The sequence below is a fragment of the Panthera pardus genome, unplaced genomic scaffold, assembly GCF_024362965.1.
Source record: "Panthera pardus isolate Hobbes unplaced genomic scaffold, ASM2436296v1 HiC_scaffold_16, whole genome shotgun sequence".
NCBI lineage: Eukaryota > Metazoa > Chordata > Mammalia > Carnivora > Felidae > Panthera > Panthera pardus.
Genome location: NW_026526721.1, coordinates 125,764,627 through 125,792,511, shown reverse-complemented (window position 1 = coordinate 125,792,511; position 27,885 = coordinate 125,764,627). Strand labels below are relative to the sequence as shown.

Sequence of the window (27,885 nt, the reverse complement as noted above, 5' to 3'; positions counted from 1 at the left end):
AGGAGCAGAGAGAGAGGGAGACATAGGATCTGAAGCAGGCTCCAGGCTCCGAGCTGTCAGCACAGACCCTGACGCGGGGCTCGAACTCATGGACCGTGAGATCATGACCTGAGCCGAAGTCAGATGCTCAACCAACTGAGCCACCCAGGCGCCCCAAAGCTATTTGATTTAATGCACACTACACTGTCAGGAATAGTTTAGGGAAGCTCTAGTGTGACTCTCCTATTCTAAAAAAATGGACATTGGCCTTATATCTGAAGTTATTATTACCAGCTCATGTGCACTTTGACTCTGATGGTACTTCTATGTACCAGGCTGTACATAGAAGTTCATTTCAAATCTTTGGGCATTTTTTCATTTGTTTACTTATAAATTTAAAAAAACTTTTTTAATGTTCATTTTTGAGGGAGAGAGAGAGCACAAATGGGGTAGAGGCAGAGAGAGACGGAGACACAGAATCCGAAGCAGGCTTCAGTCTCTGAGCTGTCAGCACAGAGCCTGACGTGGGGCTTGAACTCACAAACCATAAGATCATGACCTGAGCCGAGATCAAGAGTTGGATGTTTAATCAACTGATTCATCCAGGCACCCCTATAAAAATCTTTATAATGTTTATTTTTGAGGGAGGGAGGCAGAGAGAGAGGGAGACACAGAGTCCAAAGCAGGCTCCAGGCTCTGAGCTGTCAGCACACAGCCCGATTCAGGGCTCGAACCCACAGACTATGAGATCATGACCTGAGCCAAAGTTGGCGCTTAACCAACTGAAGCACCAAGTTGCCCCCAAGACCATTATTTTAAAGTCTTTGTCTAATAAGTTCAGTGTCTGGGCTTCCTTAGGGACAGATTCTGTCAGTTAATTTTCTTCACTTGAGTGGCTTTTTTCCTGTTTCTTTGTAAGCCTTGTTATTTTTTTGTCGAAAACTGGACATTTGAATATTATGAGGTGTTGATCCTGGAAATCATATTCTCTCCCTTTTCTAGGTTTTGTTGTTGATCACTGAATGCTGTAATAGCCATTGTCTAGTGCCGTTTTCCAATTATTTTTGCAGACTATATTCCTTGCTGTAGGTGGTCATGGAGGTTTCTTTGCCTTAGCTTGTGTCCAACTAGTGTTTTGACAGTGATATCCTTGAATGCCAGCTACTAAAACAGGCAAACAAGAAAGTACCTCATCTAGTCTTTGAGAATTGGCCCTGTGCTGGTGCTCCTCTTCAACACTTGGCCAGACTTAAACTGAACTTACGGATCAGCCCACTGTTAAAACTTAAGGTCTTCTTAGGTTATTTGTTTTGTAAAGTATTTTCATTTTCATTCCTCTCAAGATATTTTCTAATTCCCTTTTCCTGGGTCTTTTCTGAGCATGCATCTGGTCCTAGGCATATCTGTGTCTTTCTGAAATGCCCTGTGTACACAGGTGTTCTTGAATGCCCTAATTTTCTAAAGAATCTCTGTCCCTGGTTCTTTCCTCCTAGGCCTTAGGCAGTCTCAAGCATCTGCAGGTGGTTCTTTGTTTTTGAGCAATGTCTGCCACTTTCTGGCCTGGTGAGCTCCATGTTAGGTAAAGCAGGGATGAAAATCTTTCAGACAAATTAGAACACACCTATGTGATAATTTGTGACTGACTCTTTATTCCCTCTAGAACTAGGGAGAGAGTGGGGCAGGTGAAATTAAGAATGTCACAAAGCTTTCCTACTATTTTTAAGTTGCCTGTTTCTTGATTTGACTTTCTCTTGGTGGTTGGTAAACCTTCACTTGTTCCAGGGTTTCTGATTCTTTTGTGATGTTTTTGTCGGAGGGTAGGAGTTTGGAGCTGACTTCCCCACCATTTTGTTGTTGAGGAAAAGTGTTTAAAAGTCAGGAATTCACACACACTGAAAATGCATTTTGTTCCTCCAGTAAATTCTTAACTGTTGATACATCCTTTTAGTTTCTCCCTTGAGCTGTGTCAGTCATTGGCATGGACTTCACATGATTTCTTGTGTCTGCTTCAAGATCTTTCTCATCCCATGACTACCTCTGTGGGTCCTGATGGCCTGCAGCACAGGTTGACTTTGACAAGCCCACTTTTTAAGAAACTGCTTGGCTTGTCCTCGAAAGTGTATCTATAGATATCTAGGATGTCCGTCCCACTGCCCAACCTGGCTGGAGCCTGAACGCTTGATTCCATGGTGGTTCCTTGACTTCCCCTTTTCTTAGAAATTCTTTGTTATGTTTATGGAGTGGCAAGATGTGGAAGTTCAGTAGATTACTGCTTTTTTGAAAAAAAGCTTCATGCATTTTATGGACTTAATCATTCCCTGTTACTAAAAGACAGCTTCAGAGGCTTACATAGGGGGCTTCTGTTCCAGGTCTCATTTTTTCTTACAGGAATTAGCCAGTGCTCACTGGGCTCTCTCTGGGTACCAGGCGCTCAGTCTAGTTCTGGGACGAGGCCTCAGATGCTAAGACCGGGCCTCTGGTCCTGGAGCCCGTCCCATGGCCACTCGGGCTGCAGGCTTTCCATTCCTGTGTTGATTTCCCCAGTGATTCCATCATGTTCTGGTTGTCGGTGCCCATCTTGCTTTTCAGTTTAAGTATAGCTTCTGGATACTTTTTGCAGTTTCTTAATTTAGAATTGTTTTTATTCTGGGACTTATCACTCAGATTTTTTATTTCAGGTCATTAACATAGATTTTGAAGAGAGAGGAAAGAGGGGAGATTTAAAACATTTTTATTGAGTTACAATTTACACACAATAAAATGCACAGGTTTCAAATGCTCATTTTAATAGGTTTTGATAATTTGACAGTAATATACAACCTTGTTATCACCATCCAAAACACGATACGGAACATTTCTGTCCTCTCAAAAAATGCATTTAGTAAGAGGGAAGTTTTGCCAATTTTTCTTTTTGAGTTCTTTTTGTTTCTAGCATTCTTTATATATTTTGGATGGCAGTCTTGTCAGATACGCATATTGCAAATATATTTTTTTCCTGATTTGTGACTTCTTCAATAAATTGTGTCTTTTGACTCACATATTTTTAAACATGTGATGAAGTCCCATTTATCAATGTTTTTTATTTATGATTAGAACTTTTTGTGTCCTTTCCAAACAATCTTTGCCTATGACAAGGTTGCAAACAAAGATGGTCCGATATCATTGGCTAGCTTTGTAGTTCTGGGTTTTATGTTAAGGCCTATGATCTATTTTGAATTAATTTTTGTATATAGTTTATAGAGTGAAATAGTCTACTTTTATGTTCCCCCTCCCCCCCATATAGACAGTTAAGTGTTCCATCACCATTTGTTAAAAAGACTTTCTTTCCACAGCGAATTGGTTTGATACCTGGTCTAAAATCAGTTGTGTGGGTCCATTTCTTCACAATGTATCCATTACCATTTTGTCTACCTTGATGCCTGTGCCATACTGTCTTGATTACTGTAGCTTTATAGTTATCAGCTTGGGGCAGTTTCAGGATCCTGGGGACACTTGACAATGTTGGAAACCGTTTTGTTTGTCACAGGTGTGGGTTGTAGGGGAGTGAGTGCTACTGGCATCTAGTGGGTGGAGGCCAGAGATGATGCTAAACATCTTCTGCACACAAGACAACCCCCCACAACAAAGAATTACCCAGCCCAAAATACAGATGGCCCTGAGGTTCAGAAATCCTGCTTTGTAAGAAAGTCTTGAAGTCAACTAGTATAAGTTTTCCAATTAAAAAAACCCCAAAACTGTTTATTCTGTTTCCTTTGTATTACCATATGAATTTTAGAATCTGCCTATCAGTTTCTGTAAGAGAATGCCTACGATTTTGGTAGTAATTGCTTGAAAATCTAGATCTGTTCAGTATGATAGCTTAGTAAACTTCAAGATAATTAAATAGTATAGACAATTAAAATTGAATGCAATTAGAGGCTTAGTTTCTCATTTGTGCTAGCTGTTTTTCAAGTGCTTAATAGCTTTAGTGGCTACCATGTCAAATAGCACAACCAGAGAACATTTCCATAATTACAGAAAATTCTTTTGGCCAGCACTGGTATAGATCATTTAGGAATTTATTTATTCTTATCAATGAGTGTATAAGCTTTTTTGTAGATACTCTGTCAGATTATGAAAGTTCCATTGTATTCCTAGTTTACTGCTTGTTTTGAATTATGATTGAGTATTGAATTGTCAGATGTGTTTTGTCTGTTGAGGAAGAAAAGCCTATATGGTTTTTCTCCTCTATTTAGTAATTTTGTTGGTTTTTTCACATATTAGATCAGCCTTGACTTCTTGGGATAAACCCCACTTAGAGTGCATCAGTGTTTTTATATATTGCTGGATTTGATTTCATAATATCTTGGGGATTTTTGCATCTGTGTTCGTGAGGGATTTTGTTTGGTCTGCATTCTTCTTTTACGATGTCCTAATCTTGTTGTGGTATTAGGGGAATGTTGGCCTCATACAGTATGTTGGGAACTATTCTAGGAGAGGAGACTTATTAGCAACTGAACTCTTACTCTGCACACATTACAGATACCACCTCCTTAAATCCTTGAAACCATGGTAGGAGGTAGTAACATCCCAACTTTGCAGGTGATGAACCTCAGGCTCAGAAAGGTAAAGTCATTTCCCAAGGGCACATAGCTGTAACTGGTGAATCTGATTCCAGGCTATCGGGAGTCTCTAACAGCAGCTATTGAATGATACCTCTCACTACTGGTTCCATGGGGACAAGTCAGGCTGTACCCCAGGTGGGTATATAAACCTCAGTTAATGAGGCACAGTCTAGCTGCCTGCAATAGACTGTGCTCCCGGCAAGAGAGCCTGAGGGTCCACTCTTGGACCCTCTTTGGCCACTGCCCGGTGGGTTCTCCTGTCTTTCCTGGAGTGTAAGGATTTCCCTTTACATTCCCTGGTGAGGAGACTTTGGTGCCTCCATAGAAATCAGCTCTGAATGGTTCCTGAGGGCACATTCCCATTGGGGGTAGAGCTGGGAATTGCCCAGAAGCTCAGCATGGATAATCTCTCTCATTCTAGGATGTTTGGATATTAATTCATCTGTGAAAGGGGCTCGTTTTGTCCGATTCTGTGATGCATTCAATATTCCACTCATCACTTTTGTTGATGTTCCTGGCTTTCTGCCTGGTAAGTCATTGATAGGAGGGGGGCGAGGAGAGGTAGTTTTGCCCAGTAAGGCACCCACTTAATTTGGAGGTTTTGTAAAATTCTCTAAGGATTTGTGACTTCTCCATATTCTAGGTGTCTGGAAGATGGGGCTGTGGGGGGTGAGTGGCTCTCTCCTGGCCCTCTGGGGAGCAGGGGAAGACCTCATAGCTGAGAGTGACAGGCATACCTTGTAAGGACTTCTGTATCTTGTAACTCTTCCTCATGACATAGGCACAGCACAGGAATATGGGGGCATCATCCGGCATGGAGCCAAGCTTCTCTACGCATTTGCTGAAGCAACTGTGCCCAAAGTCACAGTCATCACCAGGAAGGTGAGAAGAGCTGGTATCAGAGGCTGTGAGCCCACACACTTCTAGCAGCATGGCCATGGTTGGAGGTCTGGCCAAGAGTTTCAGGGGGGCTGGGAAGAGGAGTACACCTTGCTGACCCTTAAAAAGATCTTTGGAGCTCAGGCAACATTTATAGCCCTGTGGACACACCCTGCAGATATGTTGGTGGTCACGTCTGGGAAATGACAGCATCAGTGGGAAAGAGCCAGGAAAGACAGTGAACATTAGCTGTGAAAGGCCTCTGGACTGTGCCTGTGTTTTCTCTGTGCTGGCTTCCCAGCCTCAGAGACACTGGGCCTTCAGTAGCTCAGGAGGGCTTTTCCTTTTGTCCTCATTTCACTTGGCTTCCTAGAGTCTTTCAGGGATATGATCTGATTCAGGCTCTAACATTCAGCATTTGGGTTTGTTCTAGGCCTATGGTGGTGCCTATGATGTCATGAGCTCCAAGCACCTTTGTGGTGACACCAACTATGCCTGGCCTACAGCGGAGATTGCAGTCATGGGAGCAAAGGTGAGGACCTCTAGCTTTCCCTTTTCCTGGATCCAGGTACTGGTCGTTTCCCAGCAGGAGCTTGTAGTTACGAAATGTGGAGAGAGGCCCGGACCCCTTGGATGGGCCAGGATTCCAGGGAGTTGGGACCTAGACCTTGGCGAGTCCCCACCTTGACCCCTGGGTCAGCTCTGGCTCCTGTCCTGCACTGTCACTTTAGGCACATGCTGGTGTCTTCATGCTTGGGGGGTGGGGGTAGGGGTGGGGAGGGGGGGATGCTGAGTGGGTTTTGAGATTGTCAGTAAAGCAGAAAGGGTTGAGTCAACTGAACTAGCCTTTGGGAGGATTGGACATTCCCTGTGATCCCATTCCCATCTCCTCTCCCAGGGAGGGCCCCAGAGCCACTGAATTGTGTACTGAGGATAAGGAAGAAGGAAAACAGCATTTTACTTCACCTGATTCAGGGGACCATGGATCTAACTATGGAAAATGGGCAAAACATCTTGGCCTGAAAGAAGGATAGATGCAATTGGATGGAATAGGATGGAATTTGGGGAGACAAGTGACTGGCTTTGCCTGGGCTGCCTGTTGTTGGGGCCACACTGAACTTTGGATCACAGCCCGTGGGATCGTGCTGGTTGACTCCAGCAGTGCTCACCTCTGTACCCTGGTGCCTGGAGCCGGCATTTCTCGCCGGGGCACTGTGGCCTCGAAGTTCACAGCCACACACTGTGATAGTGGTTTGAGGGAGGTCACCTGGGTTGGGACTGCCAGTTAAGTTCATTAACTTCTCCTATGACAGGGGGCCGTGGAGATCATCTTCAAAGGGCATGAGAATGTGGAAGCAGCTCAGGCAGAGTATATTGAGAAGTTTGCCAACCCCTTTCCTGCTGCAGTGAGAGGTAGGGACTGTGGTGGGGAGGGCGGTGTTGGGCATTTGTTGGGTCACTTGCTCATCCTTTTGCTCCAGAAAGTCTCACATCACTGCCCTTTGCCCTCACTGTGGAATCTGGAGACTGGTGACGGTTGGGGGTTGTCTCTGGACATTGTATACACTGCTTTGGTCACCAAGGACTGAAACAATATTGCTGAAATGGCTAGTGGTGTTCAGTTACCTAATATTGTGTAAAAGTCCACTCCTAAACAGAGTGGCTGACACAGCCAACTTTTTTTTTTTTTTTTTTTTTTTTTTTTTTGCTCATGTTTCTGAGGGTCGGCAGTTTGGTCTGGGCTCAGTTAGGGGGTTCTCCTGCTGGTCTTTCCTGGGATCAGTCATTCACAGATAGTCAGTGACTATGCCGGATAGTCCAAGATGGCTTCACTTACATGGTTGGTAATGGCAGTAGGCGCTTTCTGCACAGGTTGCTTATTTATTTTTATTTTTATTTTTTTTTGAGACAGAGGGTACAAGTGAGCAAGGGACAGAGACAGAGAAGCGGGGCTCACCTGAGGTGGGGCTCAAACTCACAAACTATGAGGTCATGACCTGAGCCGAAGTGAGATGCTTAACTGACTGAGCCACCCAGGTGCCCCATGGTTTCTCTTTCTGAACCTGGCCACTCCATGCTTGCTGGTGTCCTGAGCACCTTGAGACCTAGATTTGGAAATTGCATAGTGTCATTTTTGCCACATTCTGTTGGCCAAAGCAAATCACAAGGACAAGTAAAATTGAATCCAGTTCTTGGTATGAGGGGTGATGAAATCACATTACAAAGGGACTTGTGTTACAGGGGTAGGAGGAAGGTGTACTGATTGTTGAAAATACAGACATATTTTCTTAATTTTATTTCCTGTTGACTTCATCTTGGCAGCAAGGGGGGTCAGATTGCATTTTTTTTGCCAAGTAGTCCTAGGCCAGAAGTTGAGGCCCTGCCAGAGGAACGGGGATGCTCCTGGGATGTGGTGGAGGGTTCACAGGGCCCGTGCCCTCTCATATCAAGTTGGGTCCTGCTCACACCCCAGAGATGGTGCCCAGGCTGAGCACAGATTGGGGGGTGGCCTTATTTGGGGATGCAGATGATCTACTTCCTTTTCTGTGCTTCACCAGGATTTGTGGATGATATCATCCAGCCTTCCTCCACACGAGCCCGAATCTGCTCTGACCTGGATGTCTTAGCCAGCAAGAAGGTACAGCGCCCTTGGAGGAAACATGCAAATATTCCATTGTAAACGAATCAAAGGAAAATTAACCAAGAGCCAATTACCGCCTGGCCATTTGCACCCATCTCTGCCTTTTGCAATCATGAAACCTGGAAATCTAAATATCAGTAATAACTTGAAATGGCTGTTTATTAAATCCTAGGAAGATTTCATTTGTGCCTTACTGTAAAATTAATTGCTTTATTAAAAATTTGTGTAACTGGTATTTTTTGAGCACAAATTTCATTTTTTACGGTATAAATCTGAAAAATCAAGAAAACAGTGTATTGTCACTTAGAGCTGACCCTTATTTGACACCTCTGTGTATTTTCCTTTTCCCCCAAGATGTTTTTCTCTGTAGGTAAGATAATAAGCTTTTAGGGCAACATACTTAACCTGGTTAGCCTTCATTCCACACCCCTCCCCTTTTTTTAAATGCTTATTTGAGAGAGAGAGAGAGAAAGAGAAAGAGAAAGAGTACAGGCAGGGGGAGGGGCAGAGAGAGAATCCCAAGCAGGCTCCTTGCTGTCAGTGCAGAGCCTGACGTGGGGCTCAATCCCATGAACCGTGGGATCATGACCAGAGCTGAAATCAAGAGTTGGATCCTTAACCGACTGAGCCACCCAGGCGCCCCTATTTCCTTATTTTAATTTAATTTTATTTTAATTTTATTTTTTTAATGTTCGCTTATTTTTGAGAGAGAGAGACAGAGAGAGAGAGTGAGTGAGTGTGAGCAGGGGAGGGGCAGAGAGAGAGAGAGGGGGGGAGACACAGAATCCCAGAGCAGGCTCCAGGCTCTGAGCTGTCAGCACGGGGCCTGATGTAGGGCTCGAACTCACGGACCGCGAGATCATGACCTGAGCCAAAGTTGGACACATAACCGACTGAGCCACCCAGGCAGCCCATAAATAATATTTAATAAAATGCCCTCAATTCCTCTAGGAATCGTTGAGGATGTTTGTAGTTGTATCTGGCAGAATAGATGCTCAGTCATATGGGATATAGTACCCTATATTAAATGCTTTTCAGAAATGTGTTGTCACATTTTAGAAAACTTAGTTTGGAAAATTTCAGACCTGTAGAAATGTTGCAGGAGTGGTATTTGTATATCTTTCACTGAGGGTATCCACTTAATTTTCTACATTTACTATATGTATAATAGCATATGCTATTATGTATGGTATATAGAATGTAGTATATAGAATACTATGTATTCTCTTCCATAAATACATAATTATTATTTTTATTGACCCATTTAAGTAAGTTGTAGAACCATGACCCTTTGTCCCCCACCCTGCCAAATGTATTTATTTCCTAGGAAACAAGGCTCATTGCCTTACAGTCTTTCATTACATTGACAATTTGGAAGAATGGTTGCCAGTTATTTTGTAGAATGTCCCTCAATTTGGGTTTGTCTGATTGTTTCCAGATGTTCAGACCAGGTAAGAATGTTCTTTCTATGTATCACATAAGAAGCACATGATGCTAGTTTTTTCCATTATTGATGAAATTGACTCATCACTTGGTTAAGGTGGTGGCTGCAAAGGTTACCATTTTTTGTTTGTAATTAATAACTGATCTGGGGGCATTCTTTAAGCCCGTCAACAAATTTTCATCCAGTAGTTTTAGTACCTATTGATGGTTCTTGCCTCTCAATCAGCCATACTGTAGAATCTGTTGATTCTAAAATGTTGTATTTGTTAGTTTGTTACTGTGCCAGAAGAGGTTTCTTTTCTGTTTTTAAGTATTTGTTAGACTCATGGATTCTTTTTTTTTTTTTTTTAAACATTTTTTCCTGAAATAATTTTTTTTTGCCATGCTATCACACTGTCAAATTTTCAAACACTAAGTACTTTTGCAGGTGTCCTTACTGGTGTTTCTCTGTGGCCTACCCTTCAAGTTAGAAATCTTGTTCCAAGTTAATACACTAATTTCAGGTCTGGATTTTGTTGCATTCTTCTGCTCTAGCACTTCCAGTGCATAGGACCTTTCACTCTGGTCATTAGCCCACAGCCCTGTCACCTCCCCCTTGGGACATCCTTTTGCTAAATAGCTCCAGTTTGCTCATGCTCAAGGACCTTAGTTCCTCTCAACCTGTGAGCTAGAACTGATTTTGCTTATTGCAGTTTTTTGTTTTTTTTTTTAAGCATCTGAGTGTGCATTTTTTTTCTCTGTGTAAGTATTTTTGTCTTTCTAAGTAGATGGTGAGTTTCAAGGGGGCAGAGACTGGACACAAGTTCTTTATGTTCCTCTTTGGCACCAGCAGAAAGGTTATAAACTGTGGGAAAGGGGTTGGCCGATTCTTGGGCTTTTAGAGGTCTCCTAAGAAGCCATGCAGGTTGGTTAGCATGTGGCTCAATTGCTTAAAATTGATTAGCGAATCCCAATTTCTGGGGTCAGCTAACCTAGGATTTGGACTGCTTGGAGGATGACTGTGCTATCATCTATATGAAAATAATACAAGTTTGTGGGGTTTTTTTTGTTTTTCCTTTTTGAGGAAGGGGTCCAAGATGTGTTTTACTAGTTTGTGAAATCTGATGCTGAGAAGGGCTTGTTCCTGGGCCTAAGAGACAGAGGAACCAGCCTAATAAAATACTTGGGCAAGAGACTTCTGGGAAGCCTTGGAATGGAGATGGTTAATAACCAATAAACAAAGCTGGTGGCCAAGGAAACAAAAAGCTGCAAGACCTTGCAAGTAGACCAGCCTCTGTGGATGACAGAATGCCATGAGAATGGTGGCAGAGTATTTTCAGTGGCTGTTGTTTAGGAATGCCTTTCCCAGGTGGTATTCGGTCTTTAAGGGGAAAAAGAAAACTGTGGGCTTTAACCAGAGGACTTGGGTTTACTGAGCAGAGCAGTGGCAAGTGTCTCTCTTTAGACTGAGAGCAGGTAATATGGTGAGAATGGAGATGGAGTTTAAGAGGTACGGAGGGTCCTGTTGCACCTGCCCCAGCTCCTCTTGCCTTAAGTAAACCAGTTTATCCTGAGCCACGAAGCTAGGGTGGTGAAGCTGCGATTTGAACCCAGGCAGATTTGTCTCAACTCCACATATCTCTATAACCAGTCAGAACACTGCTTTCCAACTGATGTAGTAGGTGGGATGAACTCCTAAGAGGGGAGTGAGAAAGGTGGTGGCTCTCTCCACTGGAATTGTCTCACCCTGAAGAGCTATTAAATTTAGAAAGCTTTCCTACCTCATGCATGATGGCCTGTCAGTCCTTACTTGATTTGCTCGAATAGGGAGTAAATTCACAATGCAGCCTTCCAGTTGCTTGTGTTTGCAGAAAGTTCTCCTAGCTTCTCTTCTGACCATGTTTTGTCTCCTTACTGAGTCCTCTGCCTGTGAGTTCACTGATGCTTTTGGTTGCTTCGGGGTGTTTTAGATACGGTCTACCTAGAGAAGACCGTGAAGGACACTCATCCATGTATTAACACTTTAGAGCGAGCAAGTGCGGGGAGAGAGTCAGGGAGAGTGGGAGAGAATCTTAAGCAGGGCTTAAGCAGGGCTCCATGCCTAGGGTGGAGCCCAAAGTGGGTCTGGATCCCACAACTCTTGGGATCACCTGAGCCGGAATCAAGAGTCGGATGTTCAACAGAGTCACCCAGGCGCCCGAGTTAACACTTCTGATGTAGTTGAAGCAGCCTAGACTTAACCTGTTGGACAGATGTGAATATGTCTTTCTTGTTCTAAAGGATTTCTAGACAGCTGTGGCTAGAAACTACTGGTCCTCATGCTGTTGCACCTCTGTGGGTGTGGGATCTCTGCCACAGGACCTATGGCCACTTTAACGGGCAGAGCCTCAGTTTGGGGCTCCTATGGAGTCTAGCCAGAACATTTGGGTAGATGTAGCAGTCTTAGTAGGGAAGTTCTGACCATGTCCACACTCTCCTGGGTGGTGAGTAAAAAACCTTCTTTACATGTCCTTGGGAGCAGAAAGCTGTCCTTCAAAAAGTGATGTGTGATAAAGACCCCAATAGAGCAAGGCACTTAGGAGGGCAGGGCTGGAACCTTACTGGAGCTTGGTCTGCTATGAAAAACCTAAAGGGGAGGCACTAAGCCTTTATTTTCCATGAAGACACCGTTCGTTTGATGGATTCTTTTCTGGAAGCAGGGCCAAGAGTGAGTTAAGTCACATCTGGGAGGTTTCCAAGTTTGTCCCAAGGTAGAGCTGCACTGAGTAAAGCCCTGGTCTAGTCTCATAAGCTTGTAAAGATGAGAGCTGCTGGAGACCCATCCTTATTATCTTCCTCCTGTGCCCAGAGAGCTCACCTGCTGATTTAGCCCTTATATCCCTGCTTTTCCTGCAGACATTTTAGGCCATCTAACAAACACAGCCCGAAGAACATGGCCAGGCCCATGAAGTGTAGGGCATGACTTTTTTTTTTTTTTAGTTTATTTTTGAGAGATCAAGAGAATGGCAACTGGGGGAGGGGCAGAGAGAGAGAGGGAGAGGATTCTAAGCAGGCTCCATACTATTAGTGCAGAGCCTGACACAGGGGCTCAGTCTCACAAACGGGGAGATCAGGACCTGACCTGAAATTAAGAGTCCAATGCTTAACTAAGTCACCCAGGTGCCCCAGGGCATGACCTTTGTTAAGAGTGATGTCTGGCACCAGTATCAAGAAACTCTCACTTACATGGCCCTATAGAATCCAAGTAATCTTTAAAAGGCCACTGTTTGTTAGGGGGAACCATGCATAAGCCTTGGTGCTGGATATGTGGCCAGGGCAGGATCCAGGCTACAAACTCTGAATGCCTCCTTCAGAATTCAGCCTGCAAGAGACCTCCTCTTGAATCACAGACAACTCGGCCTACCCACTTTCTCCAGGGAAATCCAATTAATGAAAGATAATGAACTAGTCCTAAATTTCTTTCCTTTAAAAACAAAACAAAACTGATACAGTTAAATGATTAGAGTGAGCAAACTCTCAAGAGCATTGGGACATAAAATCATCTTTGAAGCTTTACATAGTAAGAACAATAGGATGACAAGCCTGATTTTGAATAGTTTATTAAAGGAAAGGTGAAGCATCAGTTTCAAATTGTACAAAAGGAAAAAAACCTCATATTGCAAATGTACAATTTACAGAATTACTAGCAAAACCAATCAAGGAGACACTGAAAATACAAAAATTCGATTGACTTCAAACTGAACTGCAAACCCATTTGAGTAGATATTAAGCCTTTTTTTTTTCTTTTTTTTTTTTTTTTTTTTGTTGCATGTAGTCTACAATTCTAAGTCAGCATCTGATTTCCACATGAAACTGTCAAGCAAAGGATCAATCTGTGCATGTGCCAAGGCACCTCCCAGCTTCCTCCCTGGCCAGAACCACAGGCAGGGGTGACGCTGGTGGACGGTCCAGTTATTCCTGCCCCTTCATGTCCAGTGAGGTCCACATTTCTGGAAGAAAGTGAGACCCCAACCCTCAAACTGGAGCCCAGGAATTACTAAATTAGCAGATAAAATATTTTTGGTGACCAGGTTTTTTTCAGAACTGTACAAATATTGAGAAAAATCTGTTTTGTGTTTACTAAAAGAATGAATAGAATAATCCATTTCCTTTCCCAACAAAAGATAATCAATTATTGGGTGCACAGATTAGTAAAAAAAAAAAAAAAAAAAAAAAAAAAAAAAAATCTTTTCATTTTTGGTAAGAAGGGAAAGCCTCATGATTCCATTGCAGCTACTTTAAAAACCAGCCCAGAAACAGCTGTGGATGGACTGGTTTGGAATTGAGGCTTACTTTTAAAAATCAGAAAGTAAGAAACTAAGTGGGCTTTTTAAAACAATAGCAGCAAGTCATAAAAGTCTAAGCAGAATGTAACTCTAAACCATTGAAGGCTGTCCTGAAGATTCATAATTTCTTTCCCCAAAATAATTAATATGCACATTTAACACTGAAATGTAGCTGTATTTCAAGGTAAGCTTAGGAACTTCACCCTCTAAGCACAGACTTCTATGCAGCACATACTTCTATAATTGGTAAACTTAATTCACAAAATTAGCGCATAAGGTATTAAGTGCATGGGAAGTAGACACAGTTATGTTACACTTAAAATTACTTTTGAATGGCAAAGAAGTTCTTCATGATTATCTTTTTAAGAAAACGGAAGTTTATGTAACTTGAATTTGGCAGGGCATGAAATAAGTAGTAAAAACAGCAAACTGATAACTTGAGAACCATTTTTGTTTTTCTGAGAATACTTTATTTGCTGGTAGAAGTTGCTAAAAATGCACAGAACAAATACCAATAGAAAATGTACTGTATTTGAATCTCCCTATTCTATATAAAATGAATGGTGCACAGCATCTGTTGGAAAATGGCTGCGTGGACATTTCTTATTTTATGCCCCCTTATAAATAAAAATAAACCTTTTTATTCAAGAGTATATAAAATCTGGGAATCCATATCCACAGAGGGTGTGTGGTTTTTGGCAGAGATGCACTGTCAGAATTTCATCTTAGCTTGTCGATATTCTGCTCCTCCGCATTTCTGTATTCCACAAGGTCAACCAAATCCAGTGAGCTCCAAAACACTCTTCGGCAATTAGGATGAGCTGCTTACTCATAGGTTTAATAAAAATGGTTAGCTTTTAAAACATAAAAAGGCAAAATGTTAAAACGGTTTTTAAATTGTACAACAGGAAAATAAAGTTAAAAATATTTTTTTTTACTCAATGCTGAGTTTCATAAAACAGGTGTATAACAGTGTTTATCTTGACAGTTGTTTTAAAAATTTAAAATTTTTTCCTCCCTCCAGAAAAACACACACATCTGTATTGGGATAAGTCCAATATTAGGACACAAATGATTTTTCAGGTCAGTCTTTCTGAGGTGACATTCACCAACATTCCCTTGGGTAATTTACATGCTCCTCTTCTGTCACTGCAAAAAGGGATTGACCTCAATCATTTGATTAAAAAACAAATCAGATCACATCAAAAGTGTTTTTTCCCCCATACAAGCTATCACAGTATATAGGCCTCTAGCTCTAAATAATAGAGTTCCAGATTTGTAAATTTTCTTCAGACTTCAGAACATAGGCATTCCAAATCCCTAGAAAAATGGAAAACACAATTAATTTCATGCATACGCAAGACCTAGAAACCATAAATAAAAAGTGGTAATAATTTAACATTTACTGAATCGTCTTCTATGATAGCTGCAGAATCAAAGAAATCTGGCCTCAGCTCAGCTCTCTCTCGCCGATTTCTTGATGGGGGCTAGAAAAAGAAGCCAAAATGTTTTCCTGAGATATAGTAAGACAATGCACTGTGATAATAAGCAGCTAATATTTCTGATGGTATCACAGAATAGAGCTACTAAAGATTTAATTTTGAAATGAAAAGAATGTGGCTTTTACATGGAGCCCCCACCTTAAAAAAACAGGATTTCAAATTACAATGAATAAGCTGAACATGTAAATGCATGTAATTTGGGGGCCTACAAACATACAGCATGTCTTTGAATCGTAGAATGATTATAAAAATTGATCCCTAAATTCCCCAAAGCAGGTAGATGGAAAGCTACTGATGGGAGGGGAGAGACTGGAGGCATATGATCTCCTTTACATTTCTTAGAAAAATTTTTCATTATGGAACATTCTAAACCTATAAAAAAGAATGTTACAGGCTAAATTATGTCCCCCCCACCTCCACTGGCAAATTCATATATTGAAGAGGTACCCCCAGTACCGCAGAATGTGACTGTTATTTGGACAGAGGACCTATAGAGAGGCTATTAAGGTAGAATGAGGTCATATGGGTGGATTCTAATTTTTAAAAAAATTTATGGGCACCTGGGTGGTTCACTCAGTTAAGCATCTGATTTTGGTTCAGGTCCTGAGTTCACAGTTCGTGGATTCGAGCCCCGCTTTGGGCTCTCTGCGGACTACTCAGAGTCTGGAGCCTGCTTCGGATTCTGTGTCTCTCTCTGCCCCTCCCCTGCTCACACTCTGTCCTCTCTTTCTCAAAAATGGATAAAACAAAAAATTTTTAACTTTTAAGTTTATTTTACTTATTTTGAGAGAGATCATGGGTAGGGAGTCAGAGAGAGGGAGAGAGAATCCTACTCAGGCTCTGCATTGTCAGCACGGAGCCCGATGTGGGGGCTCAAACACACAAACTGTGACATCATGACCTGAGTTGAAATCAAAAGTAGGTTGCTCAACCAACTGAACCCCCCAGGCGCCCCAATTCTAATCTGATTCATATCCTTATAAGGAGACAGAGGAAAGATCACATGAAGATAAAGGGAGAAGATGGCCATTTACAAATCAAGGAAAGAAGCCTGAGAATGAAATAAATCTTGCTGACACCATGATCTCAGACTTCTAGCCTTCAGAGCTGTGAGAAAATTTCTATTGTTTAAGCCACCTAGTCAATGGCATTTGTTATAGCAGCCCTAAATACATAAAGTGGTATGATAAACTACCATGTACTCATCACCTAGCTTCATCAACTGTCAAATCTTTGACCAATCTGTTTCACTGAGTCTCCTCACGGTTTTTTTTCTTTTCTATGTCATTTCATCTATAACTACCTTCAATATGAATCTCTGATGGAAATTAAAAAAAAAAAAAAACATAACCACCATGCATTACTATTCCTGACAAAGTCAATAATTTCTTAATATCACCTACACCTAGTCCATATTCAGGTTTCCTTGCTTCAAAGATGTTTTTTCCACACTGAACAAATATGGTCCATATTCTGTGTTTGGTTGCTGTGCTGGAACACACTCTATATATCATCAGACTCCAAGTTAGTTTAAGAGACCAGATGTACACTATACTGAAAGGCAGATCTAGTGAGAGCCCTTTCTCAAAAAGGTAAGGAACCAGTTTCCATTACTGCCAGAAATTTACAATCTGACTGCTTAGAAAGTAAGCTTGAGAAACACAGCTCATCCAAATGCCCTAATAAGGGTGACACTGGTCCTGCCTGCTGCTATTCTATGTTACCACCTCCACACCTCTCTCCTCGGGCTTCTGCAAACAAGAGCATCATCTTACACCGATGCCTTCACATATTTTAAAAGAAGAAAATGTACTGAGTTTCTTTACCAGATCAATAACCATGGTGTCTTCAAATTCTTCATTCATATCTTCTAACTGGCTCCGGGATGACATCATCACATCTTCAAAGATGGGCTCAGCATCTTCCTCCATTAGGCCCCGACTGATAAGGAAAAACCATCGTCAGAAGACTGTTCAGACTCATCGAATGTGGAGTCCTGGCTCTTTCTTATATTAGGTCTTATAATCAATGAAAAGCACATTTTCCAGTTAAAATCCATGGGCTGCACAAACTATGATCCTGAACTACTAAGATAATTAGGGATCATTCATTTGTTTCATTCAAGATTTCATCTCATCAAAAGGAAGTATAATTTAAATGCAATAACAACAAAAGAAGTTAACATTTATTTAGCTATGTGTCAATTCCCACAAAACTATGTGATTGGTAGTATTATCCCATGTTTACAAATGGAGAATCTGAGGCACAGAGGTTTTAGACTTTGCCCAATGCCACACAGCTGGCAAGTGGCAGCACTAGGATTTAAATGCTGAAAGCTTCCGAAGCCCACCCCCTCCATTCCTATTCTACACTGCACAGGAGATCCTGAATTATGATCTTAACTCCTTTTCTAAGACCAAATGTCAAAGGAAACCAGTCATTCCACAAAATGACCAGCATCACATAGTCATTATGTTTTTACAATACTTGATGTAACACTTACACGGCATGCCTTACTCCAGTTCTCACTTTCATGTAGTTCATTCCTGTTCTGTCCTTCCGATTTAAGTCTTCTAATTTCGGCTGGCCTAACCAAGAGATCTGCATCTGAGGACTAAGGGAATAGGAATACATTATTCATTTATGGCAGAAGATGAATTTCGCTCATCAGTCCCATGCTAAGAAAGCCACCGTTGGGTGCCTAATCCCCGAGTATGGGGAGTTAGCTGGATTTACTTGAGTCAAGGGTGAGACAGACCATTACTGAAGGATCTACCTTTGCAGAAATGGCAGTTAGTTGCTCAGAGATGCCTAAGTCTCTAAGAGAAGCTGGCTGTGGCCAGTTGTTAGCTGTAAAGGAAACCAAAGTATGTCACCCCAAAATACTGCTTCTGAGATAAAAGTTATTTTGAGCTGAAGGCAATTAAGAAGTGGTAAACACAGAAAAAGCTCCTTTTCTGCTTAAAGGCAGAATTCTTGTTTTATGGGAGACAGACTCTTATCAACTCAGAGATGGTACCAGAGCAATCTGCAAACAAACCTTCCTACTAGTTAAACTAACCCTTACCTTCCTAGTTGAGGAAAATGTAGACTACACAGTCTCAGTTAAACTATTCCTAGTACAAACCCCTTTGTCTTGTCAATTCTTCAGGCCTTCATTCTCTGCTGAAAGCTCCCCTGGACATGTTAAACACTCAATAAAATGTGTATCCTTTTCTGTTGATCTGTCCATTTAATTTTCAGACCCAGTTAGGGATCCTAAGAGGATTGGATAAAACCTTTCCCTCCCCTACAGGTGCTTAATTCATCAGCTTTGTTCCCCAAATCTCTGCCAAACAAGAGACTGCTTCTGAGACCTCTGTATCCAGCTACTGCCCTGGAACAAGTGTTCCTGCCTGGACAGCCAGTCCCCTAAGGGACAGAAAGGATGCTGGCCTTGTGGGAAGAGCTCTTCAGAGTTGAACAAGGAAAGTATTAACACATTTTTTTCTCAGTCCTTCTGAAAAAATTTGGAGTCAGGTGCATGCTGGGTCAAATTTTCACCTGTCCTCTATACTTACTGGTACATGGACACTTGCATAAACATGCCTCCTGGGAATTTTACAGGATGTAAACCTTAATGATTTTTAGTAGATAACATCTGTCACATGAGCAGCTGTCTTTATATCATATAGTGTTACCACCTTGATTAAATCTATAAACAAACCTACAGCAGGGAAAGGAAAGTAGACCACAGAGGGGAGGAATTGACAAGTGGTAAAGTCAGGGAAGTAAGACAGGCTGCTCAAATAAGGAAGAATCCACCCTCTAAGAAGCAGGGTGAGAATGTTGGTCATAAGGCAAACTACCCTCTAAGAATGCTGTTACGCAGTGGCTGTCTGACAATGATTATCCTTTTAGCTTTGAAGAAAGGCAGATCCTCTGAGCAAAGAGGCTTTCTGAAAACCCAGGATCTGAAAAATTCTAACATTTCCTCTTTCCATTTCCAACCTGCTAAATTTGTTGATTTTAACTGAGAATTCTCTTTCCCATCAGAGTAAATCACAGCATTTTACCCCAATGATTAGAAACACAAGAAACTAGAAGAATTACATAGTTGGATAGAAAACAACAAAGAAAAAGTTCTTTTATAGCAAAAGTTGTACCATTATCTTGCCTTTTCCAAAATGTTTGGGGCCATGGTACTAGAAAACATACTAATTACTACTAGCATGGAAGAAGGTAAGACTTTGATTCTCTCTTAGAGAAAAGGCAACTGTTCTCAGAATTTATCAAATATCTTGACAAATACCTTAATCCCTAACAGTTTAAGTTTAAAATATAAACTTGACCAAGACAAAATGCTATTAATGAATGATAAAAGGAATAGTCTATTTGTTTGTTCAGACTAGTACAACCTTAGCAGAGACTCTTAAAGGCTTTCTTTCCAAGGAAGTAACTTGCATGTCTTTTTTGCAAGTCCCTGAGAAAAAACAGACCTGCCCAATGATAATCTGTAAACTCCAACTGAAATCAGCACTTAGTGATGCACCATGCTTTAAAGGTCTTTGGGCTTTGAGTAACTGATATCCACAAATGTTGGCAGACTTATGTATCTTCTAATACAAATTATTTAGCCTCTGCTTGTGGTTTTTCCTTATGAACTGACCAATAACATGCTTTAAGAAGGTTTTTCTTTCTTTAACAATTAAAGGTTTTATACCAAGAAAATAAATTTTTACTACTTACTTGTGTAAAAAGTCAGGTTCAGAACCATGTTCAGACTCAGGTTCCTGAATCTGTTCTCCCACGGGCCTACTATTCTCCCGCAGTACAGTGGAAGTGAGCTGTGGTGCTGGCAGGGGCCCAGGAGTCTGAATCATGGTGTCAGTCCTGTTTAGCCATGTATTATCCAGACTTTCATCTGTAAAATTCCAGTTAGAGTCACAACATATCATTAGTGGAATGAACTCTGGTAGAAGTTCTAGAACAGACTAGAAGAGCGTGGCTTCTGGGTTAAACTGTCTAATTTGAATCCCAGTTATACCACTCGCCTGTGTAACTTTCTGTAAGTTACTAAACTTCCAAAACTCCGTTTGCTTATATATTCTTACATTATCCTCTCTTCTGAATCCCTCCATCTATAAGGATTAATTCAACCACAGGAAGGGAAGAATGGGGCCAGCCAGAGATCCCTCTAACCTTGCTTTACTCAAACAATAAAGGGCCTATTTGCTGGGTCTTAGAGGGGCCCCAGGTAGCAGCACTTAAAGTCTGGTGGGCCTTTACTGACAAATCAGCAAATCCCACTGCACAACTGGGACATTGGTCACTAGAGAAATAACTTTTTTCCAGGCAATTCAATATGGGGATGGGTTAAGAGGCTCACTGTTTTCATGCTTCTAAGTTCTACCTCTTTAGGGAAGCCCTCCTCATTCATCCTACCCAGCCCCCACTTCCCATTCTCCTTTAACTTCTAGAGGAAATAGAATCATTCCTACTTACTAAGGATTTAATTATACACTGGCCTGTGTTGGCAGGTCATCTGTCAACTGTATAGGTTATCTCTTTAATTAAAATTAAATTTTGTCAAGGGACCAGGAAGTGTTTCTTCCCTTTTCTGAAGATAATTCATGAAGATCTGAACAGATTAAAGCATTATTTGCATATGTAAACTATAGCCTGATATAATGTTACATAATTATAAAGTTTCTACCACAAACATTCTAAGTTATTTTCCTAATATGGGAAGACTTAAAAGTATTACTGCTATGCTTTCCCTTCTGAAGAATTAAAAAAAAATTTCAATCACAAAGTACACAGTATGAATCTTATTGTTTTTCTTCCTCCATTAAGTCTCAGAGATGTGTGCATGTTAGGTTCTGTATTTGCTATCAAGCATCCCACCTCTCAGTGTTTCAACAATTGTCAGACATATGTATATGTTCTGGATAGGCTTCTCAGTTCCTGAAAATACTTACCTATTGTCTTGTTAATGTCATTCCAGTGATCTGAAACTCCCTATTGAATCTTTAATCAGCAAAAAGAGGTTTCGTCTTCTTTTATTCATACCACTTTTGTTTCAACATTTAATTCCTAACTTTTATCTTCTGCTGCACTTAAAATTTTGTAAAAATGGTACCATTTAGGTTCTTAACGTGGTAAACCCATGTTTCAGCTCTACTACATACCATATTTTACAGAAAATCTTGCCTGATTCATTAAGAGTTTGATCACTCCCTGTATGTACCCAGAAAATCTTTTTGGCCCATCAGAGCACTTCCCTTGCTGAATTAAAATTGCCTGCTTCTGTCTTCCCATCTGTACTATGAGCATTTTTTAAAGTAAGTTTCATGCCTAGCACAGAGCCCAAAATGGGGCTTGAACTCATGACCCTGAGATCAACAGTTAGATGTTTGACTGAGGCGCCCATGAACCCCTGAGCATTTTTATTAATACTTAATCTCCAGCATTTTGCAGGTCTTTGAAAGGCGCTTGGTAAAGACTTGATGAATGAATGACTAACTTCAGGAAGAACTCACTCTTCTTGAGGAGATCCTGCTAACCCCTAAGGGTTCCTCAATGAAAACACTTCTTACAAGGCTTTCTCATCTTTATTCCAAACAGATGAAACTGCTGCCTAAGGATTCTGGGCACATGACCTACGTTAGTCGCTTGGTAAATTTCAAACTGACATACAGCAAGTTTTCTTTTTTTCAGTCATTATTTAGAGAGAAGTTTAGGATTCTACACTACAGAGAGGGTTTAGTATTTTCATTCTCTGAACCAAAAGATTTTAAATCCCAAAGACAAAACTTGACACAAAATCTTTAACATTAATTCTGTAAATATTTTTTTCTTTTTTAATTTATATCCAAGTTAGTTAGCATATAGTGCAATAATGATTTCAGGAGTAGAATCCAGTGATTCATCCCCTATGTATAACACCCAGTGCTCATCACAAGTGTCCTCCCTAATGCCCATCACCCATTTAGCCGATCCCCCCACCCACCACCCCTCCAGCAACCCTTAGTTTGTTCCCTGTATTTAAGACTCTCTTATGTTTCCCCCCTCCCTGTTTTTGTATTATTTTTGCTTCCCTTTCCCTATGTTCATCTGTTTGTATCTTAAATTCCACATGTGAGTGAAGTCATACGATATTTGTCTTCCTCTAATTTTGCTTAGCATAATACCCTCTTGCTCTATCCATGTTGTTGCAAATGGCAAGATTTCATTCTTTTTGATTGCCAAGTAATAGTCCATTGTGTGTGTGTGTGTGTGTGTGTGTGTGTGTGTGTGTGTGTGTATGTATATATATATATATATACACACATACCACATCATCTTTATCCATTCATCAGTCGATGGACATTTGGACTCTTTCTATACTTGGTCTATTGTCGACAGCGCTGCTATAAACATTGGGGTGCATATGCCCCTTTGAAATAACACACCTATATCCTTTGTATAAATACTTAGTAGTGTAATTGCTGGGCTGTAGGGTAGTTCTATTTTTTTTAATGTTTATTTATTTTTGATAGACAGAGTGTGGGCAGGGTCAGAAGCAGAGAGAGAAGAGGGCAGAGAGAGAAGAGGGCAGAGAGAGAGAGGGAGACACAGAATCCGAAGCAGGCTCCAGGCTCTGAGCTGTCAGCACAGAGCCCAACACAGGGCTTGAACTCATGAACCATGAGATCATGACCGGAGTCAAAGTCAAATGCTTAAGTGACTGAGCCACCAGTTGCTCTGAGTTTTCTTAGTTTAAGAGTAATGCTCTAATAAAGCAATTTTTAGTCTTTTTGAATATATGAATAATTACGCATTTTCACATTTTCATGACAGTTCAACTCCTTGTTTCCCACAGTCCATGAGAGTTATAAAACCAGAGTCAGCTATCATTATTTTAATGCACAAGAATAAATTATATTCCTGGGGTAGAAATCGAAAGTTGTTTTGGTCATGTTCAATTTGCTGCACAGGTCTACCCTTAGCTTATCAGAATCTCTTCTATATTAGGATGAATTTTGATAATTAACGTTATGACTACGCCTTATTTTAAATTTTAATGTATTAGAGGGTCTATGATATGGAGATCAATTTTATAAACCTTTGTAATGTTTTCTCTTTTTCTCTGTACGTATCTTTCCCTGTGTTTCATGCTCTTCTAACTTCTTTCTCCTTGACCCTTTTCTGTTCCACTTTGTTCTAACCTTTGAGTATGTGTCAAGTATACAAGGAAATAATATGCTTAACAATATTACCTTGCTTCAACAGATCTGTCACTTTATTTACCTTTGCAATAGTAAGCAAACTACTTGTCTCATAGGTTAAAGGTAGACTTACCTTCTACTCGTTTTTTGTGAAGTGGGGGTCGTCCTTTCTTATTCCTTACTGAGGAGGTTTTGCTGCTGCTACTTCCACTGTTAACAGACATCCTATCATCTTCACCTCCAGTGACTAACGAATTTCTATAGGAGATAAGTGGAAGCCATACATCTTCTCTCCTTTCCATCATCTGCTCCGTAAGGAATTTTTCTAGGTATGAATGACTAGAAACACAACAAAGGAAACAGTGATTTTCATAGAAGCACTTCATGTATCACTTATTTAATTTTTTCATAGACTGAGGCTGTCTCTCTGAAAGTTCTGAAGAATTCCTAAGGGTACATATTACACTGTTAACAGTGGTTACCTTTGGAAAAGAGGGATGAGAATGTAAGGTTTTGCTGCACATATTCCTGGAATGCTTTCATTGTTCCAATTTTAGTACATGTGCTGCTGAAGTGAGCACTGGAATGCTTTTAAATAGGTGAATGTATTACTAAGGCTGTGTGTGTGTGTGTGTGTAGTCCTTCCTAGGCCAATGTTAAAAAAAAAAAAATCAGAAGTTTAGCTCAATAGGTTATTGAATTTTTTTTTAAACTGTTTAAACCAGGGCAGGATTTCTATAATGGTGGAGAGAGGAACTAGGGATATCCTCTTCCCAGCAAAACAATTTTTTAACTGGTGAAAATGATAAAAGACAATCATTTAAAGTCTTTAGAAACTGTCCTAAGGGCACATAGCAAATGGAGAAACATTTATTCAAGAAAATTCCTAAATCTCAGTAAAAACAAGGTTTGTTGCATTTGCATCATAACCTGTTCCCCTCCTTTGTCCCCTCTTCTCCACCACTGTCCTGTGCTATGAAGGCATTACTCCAGGAGCTCTACTCTGGGTAGACATGGATAAGAAGACAGGGTTTCCCTCTTTCTTTCACTTCTCATCCGGAGCTGCCCTGGAAGAAACACTATTCTGGACAGCAGCTGGGAGGAAGGAGGCTTCCTTCTTCCCCATCCTCTACTTGTCAAGTAGTGACTCTCTCTTAGGCACAGCAGGCAGAGACCACCTGGAGGGACAAGCTGACAATGAGGGGTTACCCCTGGTCCCCTGCTCACAGAATAGAGGTGTTATTCTGGGAGAAGAGGGATGCTGTCCCACCCCCAGTTCCTGTTCAATGGCATAAAAGTTCTGCCCAGCAACCAAAGAGAGTAGATAAGCCAGAAATTTAAGAGAGAAAATGAGAGAAAAGCTAGCCAAGAAGAGCCCTCCTGGAATCACAGACAATCTTGGAAGTTGGGAAGGCTCTGCACATATGCTTAAGTTGCACCTACTCATGGGCAAAAAGAACAGGGAATGAGGGCAGTGTTGAAATCATTCCCCAGGCCCCACACTGACCTATCAACACAGGGAAGAAGCCTCACTGGCACCAGGGGCTTAAGCACAATTGCTAACCAAATACTAGTTGAACAATAAGCTGCTCTGACCCAAGAGGAACTCTTAGAAAGCCAGACTTAAAGATAAAATCATAGTAGACTATTTTCCAGTTCTGCATGTAAGGAGTTTCAAAGTTGTCATTGCATCCTAACAAGTAAAAAGGTCAACAGACTAAAAAATCAGCAACTTCCTGGATCCATAAGGGAGGAAAATAGCTGTCCCCAAGATTGGGAGATATATGTGAATATAGGAGGCAACAGCTTATTGGAACAAACTCACTAGTGGAAACTAACTTGAGAACCAGTGCTGGAGTAGGAAAACCTGAGCTGTAATTCACAAACTGGGGGTGCCTGGGTGGCTCAGTCCGTTAAGCATCTAACTTCGGCTCAGGTCATGATCTCACTGCTCTGAGTTTGAGCCCCCATCAGGCTCTGTGCTTGATAGCTCAGGGCCTGGAGCCTGCTTCAGATTCTGTGTCTCCCTCTCTCTCTGCCTCTCCCCCATTCATGTTCTGTCTCTTCTTCAAAAATAAACAAACATTAAAAAATTTTAATTCACAAATTGTTGGAGGTTCACTGTGGACAAGTCTGAGAGTTCAAAATTCCAGGAGGACCCTGTCCAGGGTCCAGTCCAGGGGGACCTCCCCATAATATGAGATTTACCTCCAGAAGTTCAACCAGGTTTCCACAGTAAACATTAGAGCAAACTCCTCTGTGCTTCCAGCAAGGGGAGAGGAAAAGGATATCATTTTGAAATCTGCCAGAGTATATTGTTTTTAACAAAGCCTCTCCTCAGGGGAAACTGGTAAAGCAGAGCACAACTTACTGGGATATTACTGGATGTTAACCAATCCGGGGGAAGGGAAATACCAACTCCAGCCCACTCCACCCATTATGTCCCAACTACGGGTTAAGAAAAAAGTGAGAAATACTTGAGGAGTTCGCAGTCCAGAGGCACAGGCTCACTAAGACACAAACCTATAATCTGAGATTATAGATTGCTTCCCCTCCTCCCATACCTCATTACTATATTACTAAAGGTATATTTATAGTAGTTCCTTTTACGCAGTACATCACATCTGCTAATCAAGAAAAAATTATAAGGCATACCAAAAGGCAAAATTACGATTCAAAGGACAGAGCAAACATCAGAATCAGACATGGTAGAAATATGAGAATTATCAGACTGGCAATTTAAAACAACTATGATCAATATGCTAAGGGCTCTAATGGGAAAAGTAGACAGCATGCAAGAACAGATGAGCAACAAAAGCAGACAGATGGAAATCCTAAGAACCAAAAGAAATGCTAGAGATAAAAACTGTAAAAGAAACAAAGAATGCCTCTGATCAGTTTATCAGTAGACTGGACACAGCTGAAGGAAAAGCCTCTGCTCTAGGGGACACAACAACATAATCTTTGAAAACTGAAAGCAAAGAGAATGATGATGGAGGAAACTAGAATATCCAACTATAATACAACTACAAAAGGTGTTAACATATTGAGAATGTCAAGGGGAAGCAAGAAAAGAACAACAGCAACAATAATTGAAAACAGAAATGGCAGGGGTGCCTGGGTGGCTCAGTCTGTTAAGTCATCCAGCTTCGGCTCAGGTCATGATCTCATAGTTTATGAGTTTGAGCCCTGCGTTGGGCTCCTTACTGACAGCTCAGAACCTGGAGTCTGCTTTGGATTCTATGTCTCCTTCTCTCTCTGCCTCTCCCCCGTTCATGCTCTCTCCTTCAAAAATAAACAAACAGACAAAAATTAAAAAAACAAACAAACCCAGAAATGGCAGAGAATTTTCCCAAATTAATGTCAGATACCAAGCCACAGATCCAGGAAACTCAGAGAATACCAAGCAGGATAAAATGACAGAAGAACTATATCTAAGCATACTGTTTTCAAACTATAGAAAATCCAAGGCAAAGGAAAAATCCTGAAAGAAGCCAGAGGAAAAAAAATGCTTCACACACAGGGGAATAATGATATGAATTATACCTAACTTCTCAGAAACCATGCAAGCAAGAAAAGAGTGGAGTAAAGTGTTAAGAGAAAAACCCCACCAAACTAAAATTCTGTGCCCTACAAAACTCTCCTTCAAAGTGAAGGAAAAATGAAGACTTTCTCAGGCAAATAAAAATTGAGAGAATTTGTTGCCAGTAGACCTGCTTTCCAAAATTTGTTAAAATAAGTGCGTTAGAGTGAAGGAAAGTAATATAGGTCACAGACATGAATCTATATAAAGTAAGGAAGAACAATGAAGAAGGAATAAGTGCAGGTAAAATAAAAACTTAAAATTTTAAAAAATATTTATTTATTTTTGTGAGAGAGAGAAAGAGAGAGGGAGCGAGCATGCAGGGAGGGACAGAGAGAGAGGGAGACAGAATCTGAAAAAAGGCTCCAGGCTTTGAGCTGTCAGCACATAGCCCAGCGCGGGGGTTAAATTCATGACCCATGAGATGGTGACCTGAGCCGAAGTCTGAGGCTTAACTGAGCCACCCAGGCACCCCTAAAATAAAAACTTTTATTTTTCTTAACTGATCTAACAAAGGAAATTTTTGTTCAAAATAATACCAACAATGTATTTGATTATGTATGCTTATGTATATATCACGTATATGCATAGATATATATGATTACATATGCTTATATATTAAATGAAAAGAATGACAGCAATGATACAAGGGAGAGGAGGGAGAAATTAGGATTATTTTGTTATTATAAGGTACTCATACTATTCATGAAGTGATAGAGTACTATTTAAAAGTGGATTTGGATTAATTGTAAATGCACATT

General features: G+C 40.9%; 2 protein-coding genes across 6 annotated transcripts in view; one reads left to right on the top strand and one right to left on the bottom strand.

Annotated features, from left to right (window-relative positions):
* PCCB (propionyl-CoA carboxylase subunit beta) overlaps window positions 1-8,338 on the top strand; it is a 92,627-nt gene extending 84,289 nt beyond the window's left edge. For all 3 annotated transcript variants that reach the window (XM_019437265.2, XM_019437256.2, XM_019437248.2), the window contains 5 exons: window positions 5,005-5,112; window positions 5,365-5,465; window positions 5,896-5,994; window positions 6,776-6,875; window positions 8,021-8,338. In XM_019437265.2, the coding sequence (XP_019292810.1) occupies window positions 5,005-5,112; window positions 5,365-5,465; window positions 5,896-5,994; window positions 6,776-6,875; window positions 8,021-8,142 (530 nt within the window). In that variant the 3' untranslated portion in view covers window positions 8,143-8,338. The remainder of the gene's footprint in view (window positions 1-5,004; window positions 5,113-5,364; window positions 5,466-5,895; window positions 5,995-6,775; window positions 6,876-8,020) is intronic.
* Window positions 8,339-13,108: 4,770 nt separating this feature from the next.
* The window catches only part of STAG1 (stromal antigen 1), a 403,080-nt gene continuing 388,303 nt past the window's right edge, over window positions 13,109-27,885 (bottom strand). For all 3 annotated transcript variants that reach the window (XM_019437287.2, XM_019437295.2, XM_019437306.2), the window contains 6 exons: window positions 23,675-23,880; window positions 20,081-20,255; window positions 17,856-17,966; window positions 17,179-17,293; window positions 15,257-15,337; window positions 13,109-15,170 (listed from right to left, as the gene is read on the bottom strand). In XM_019437287.2, coding sequence (XP_019292832.1) covers window positions 15,147-15,170; window positions 15,257-15,337; window positions 17,179-17,293; window positions 17,856-17,966; window positions 20,081-20,255; window positions 23,675-23,880 — 712 coding nt within the window. In that variant the 3' untranslated portion in view covers window positions 13,109-15,146. The remainder of the gene's footprint in view (window positions 15,171-15,256; window positions 15,338-17,178; window positions 17,294-17,855; window positions 17,967-20,080; window positions 20,256-23,674; window positions 23,881-27,885) is intronic.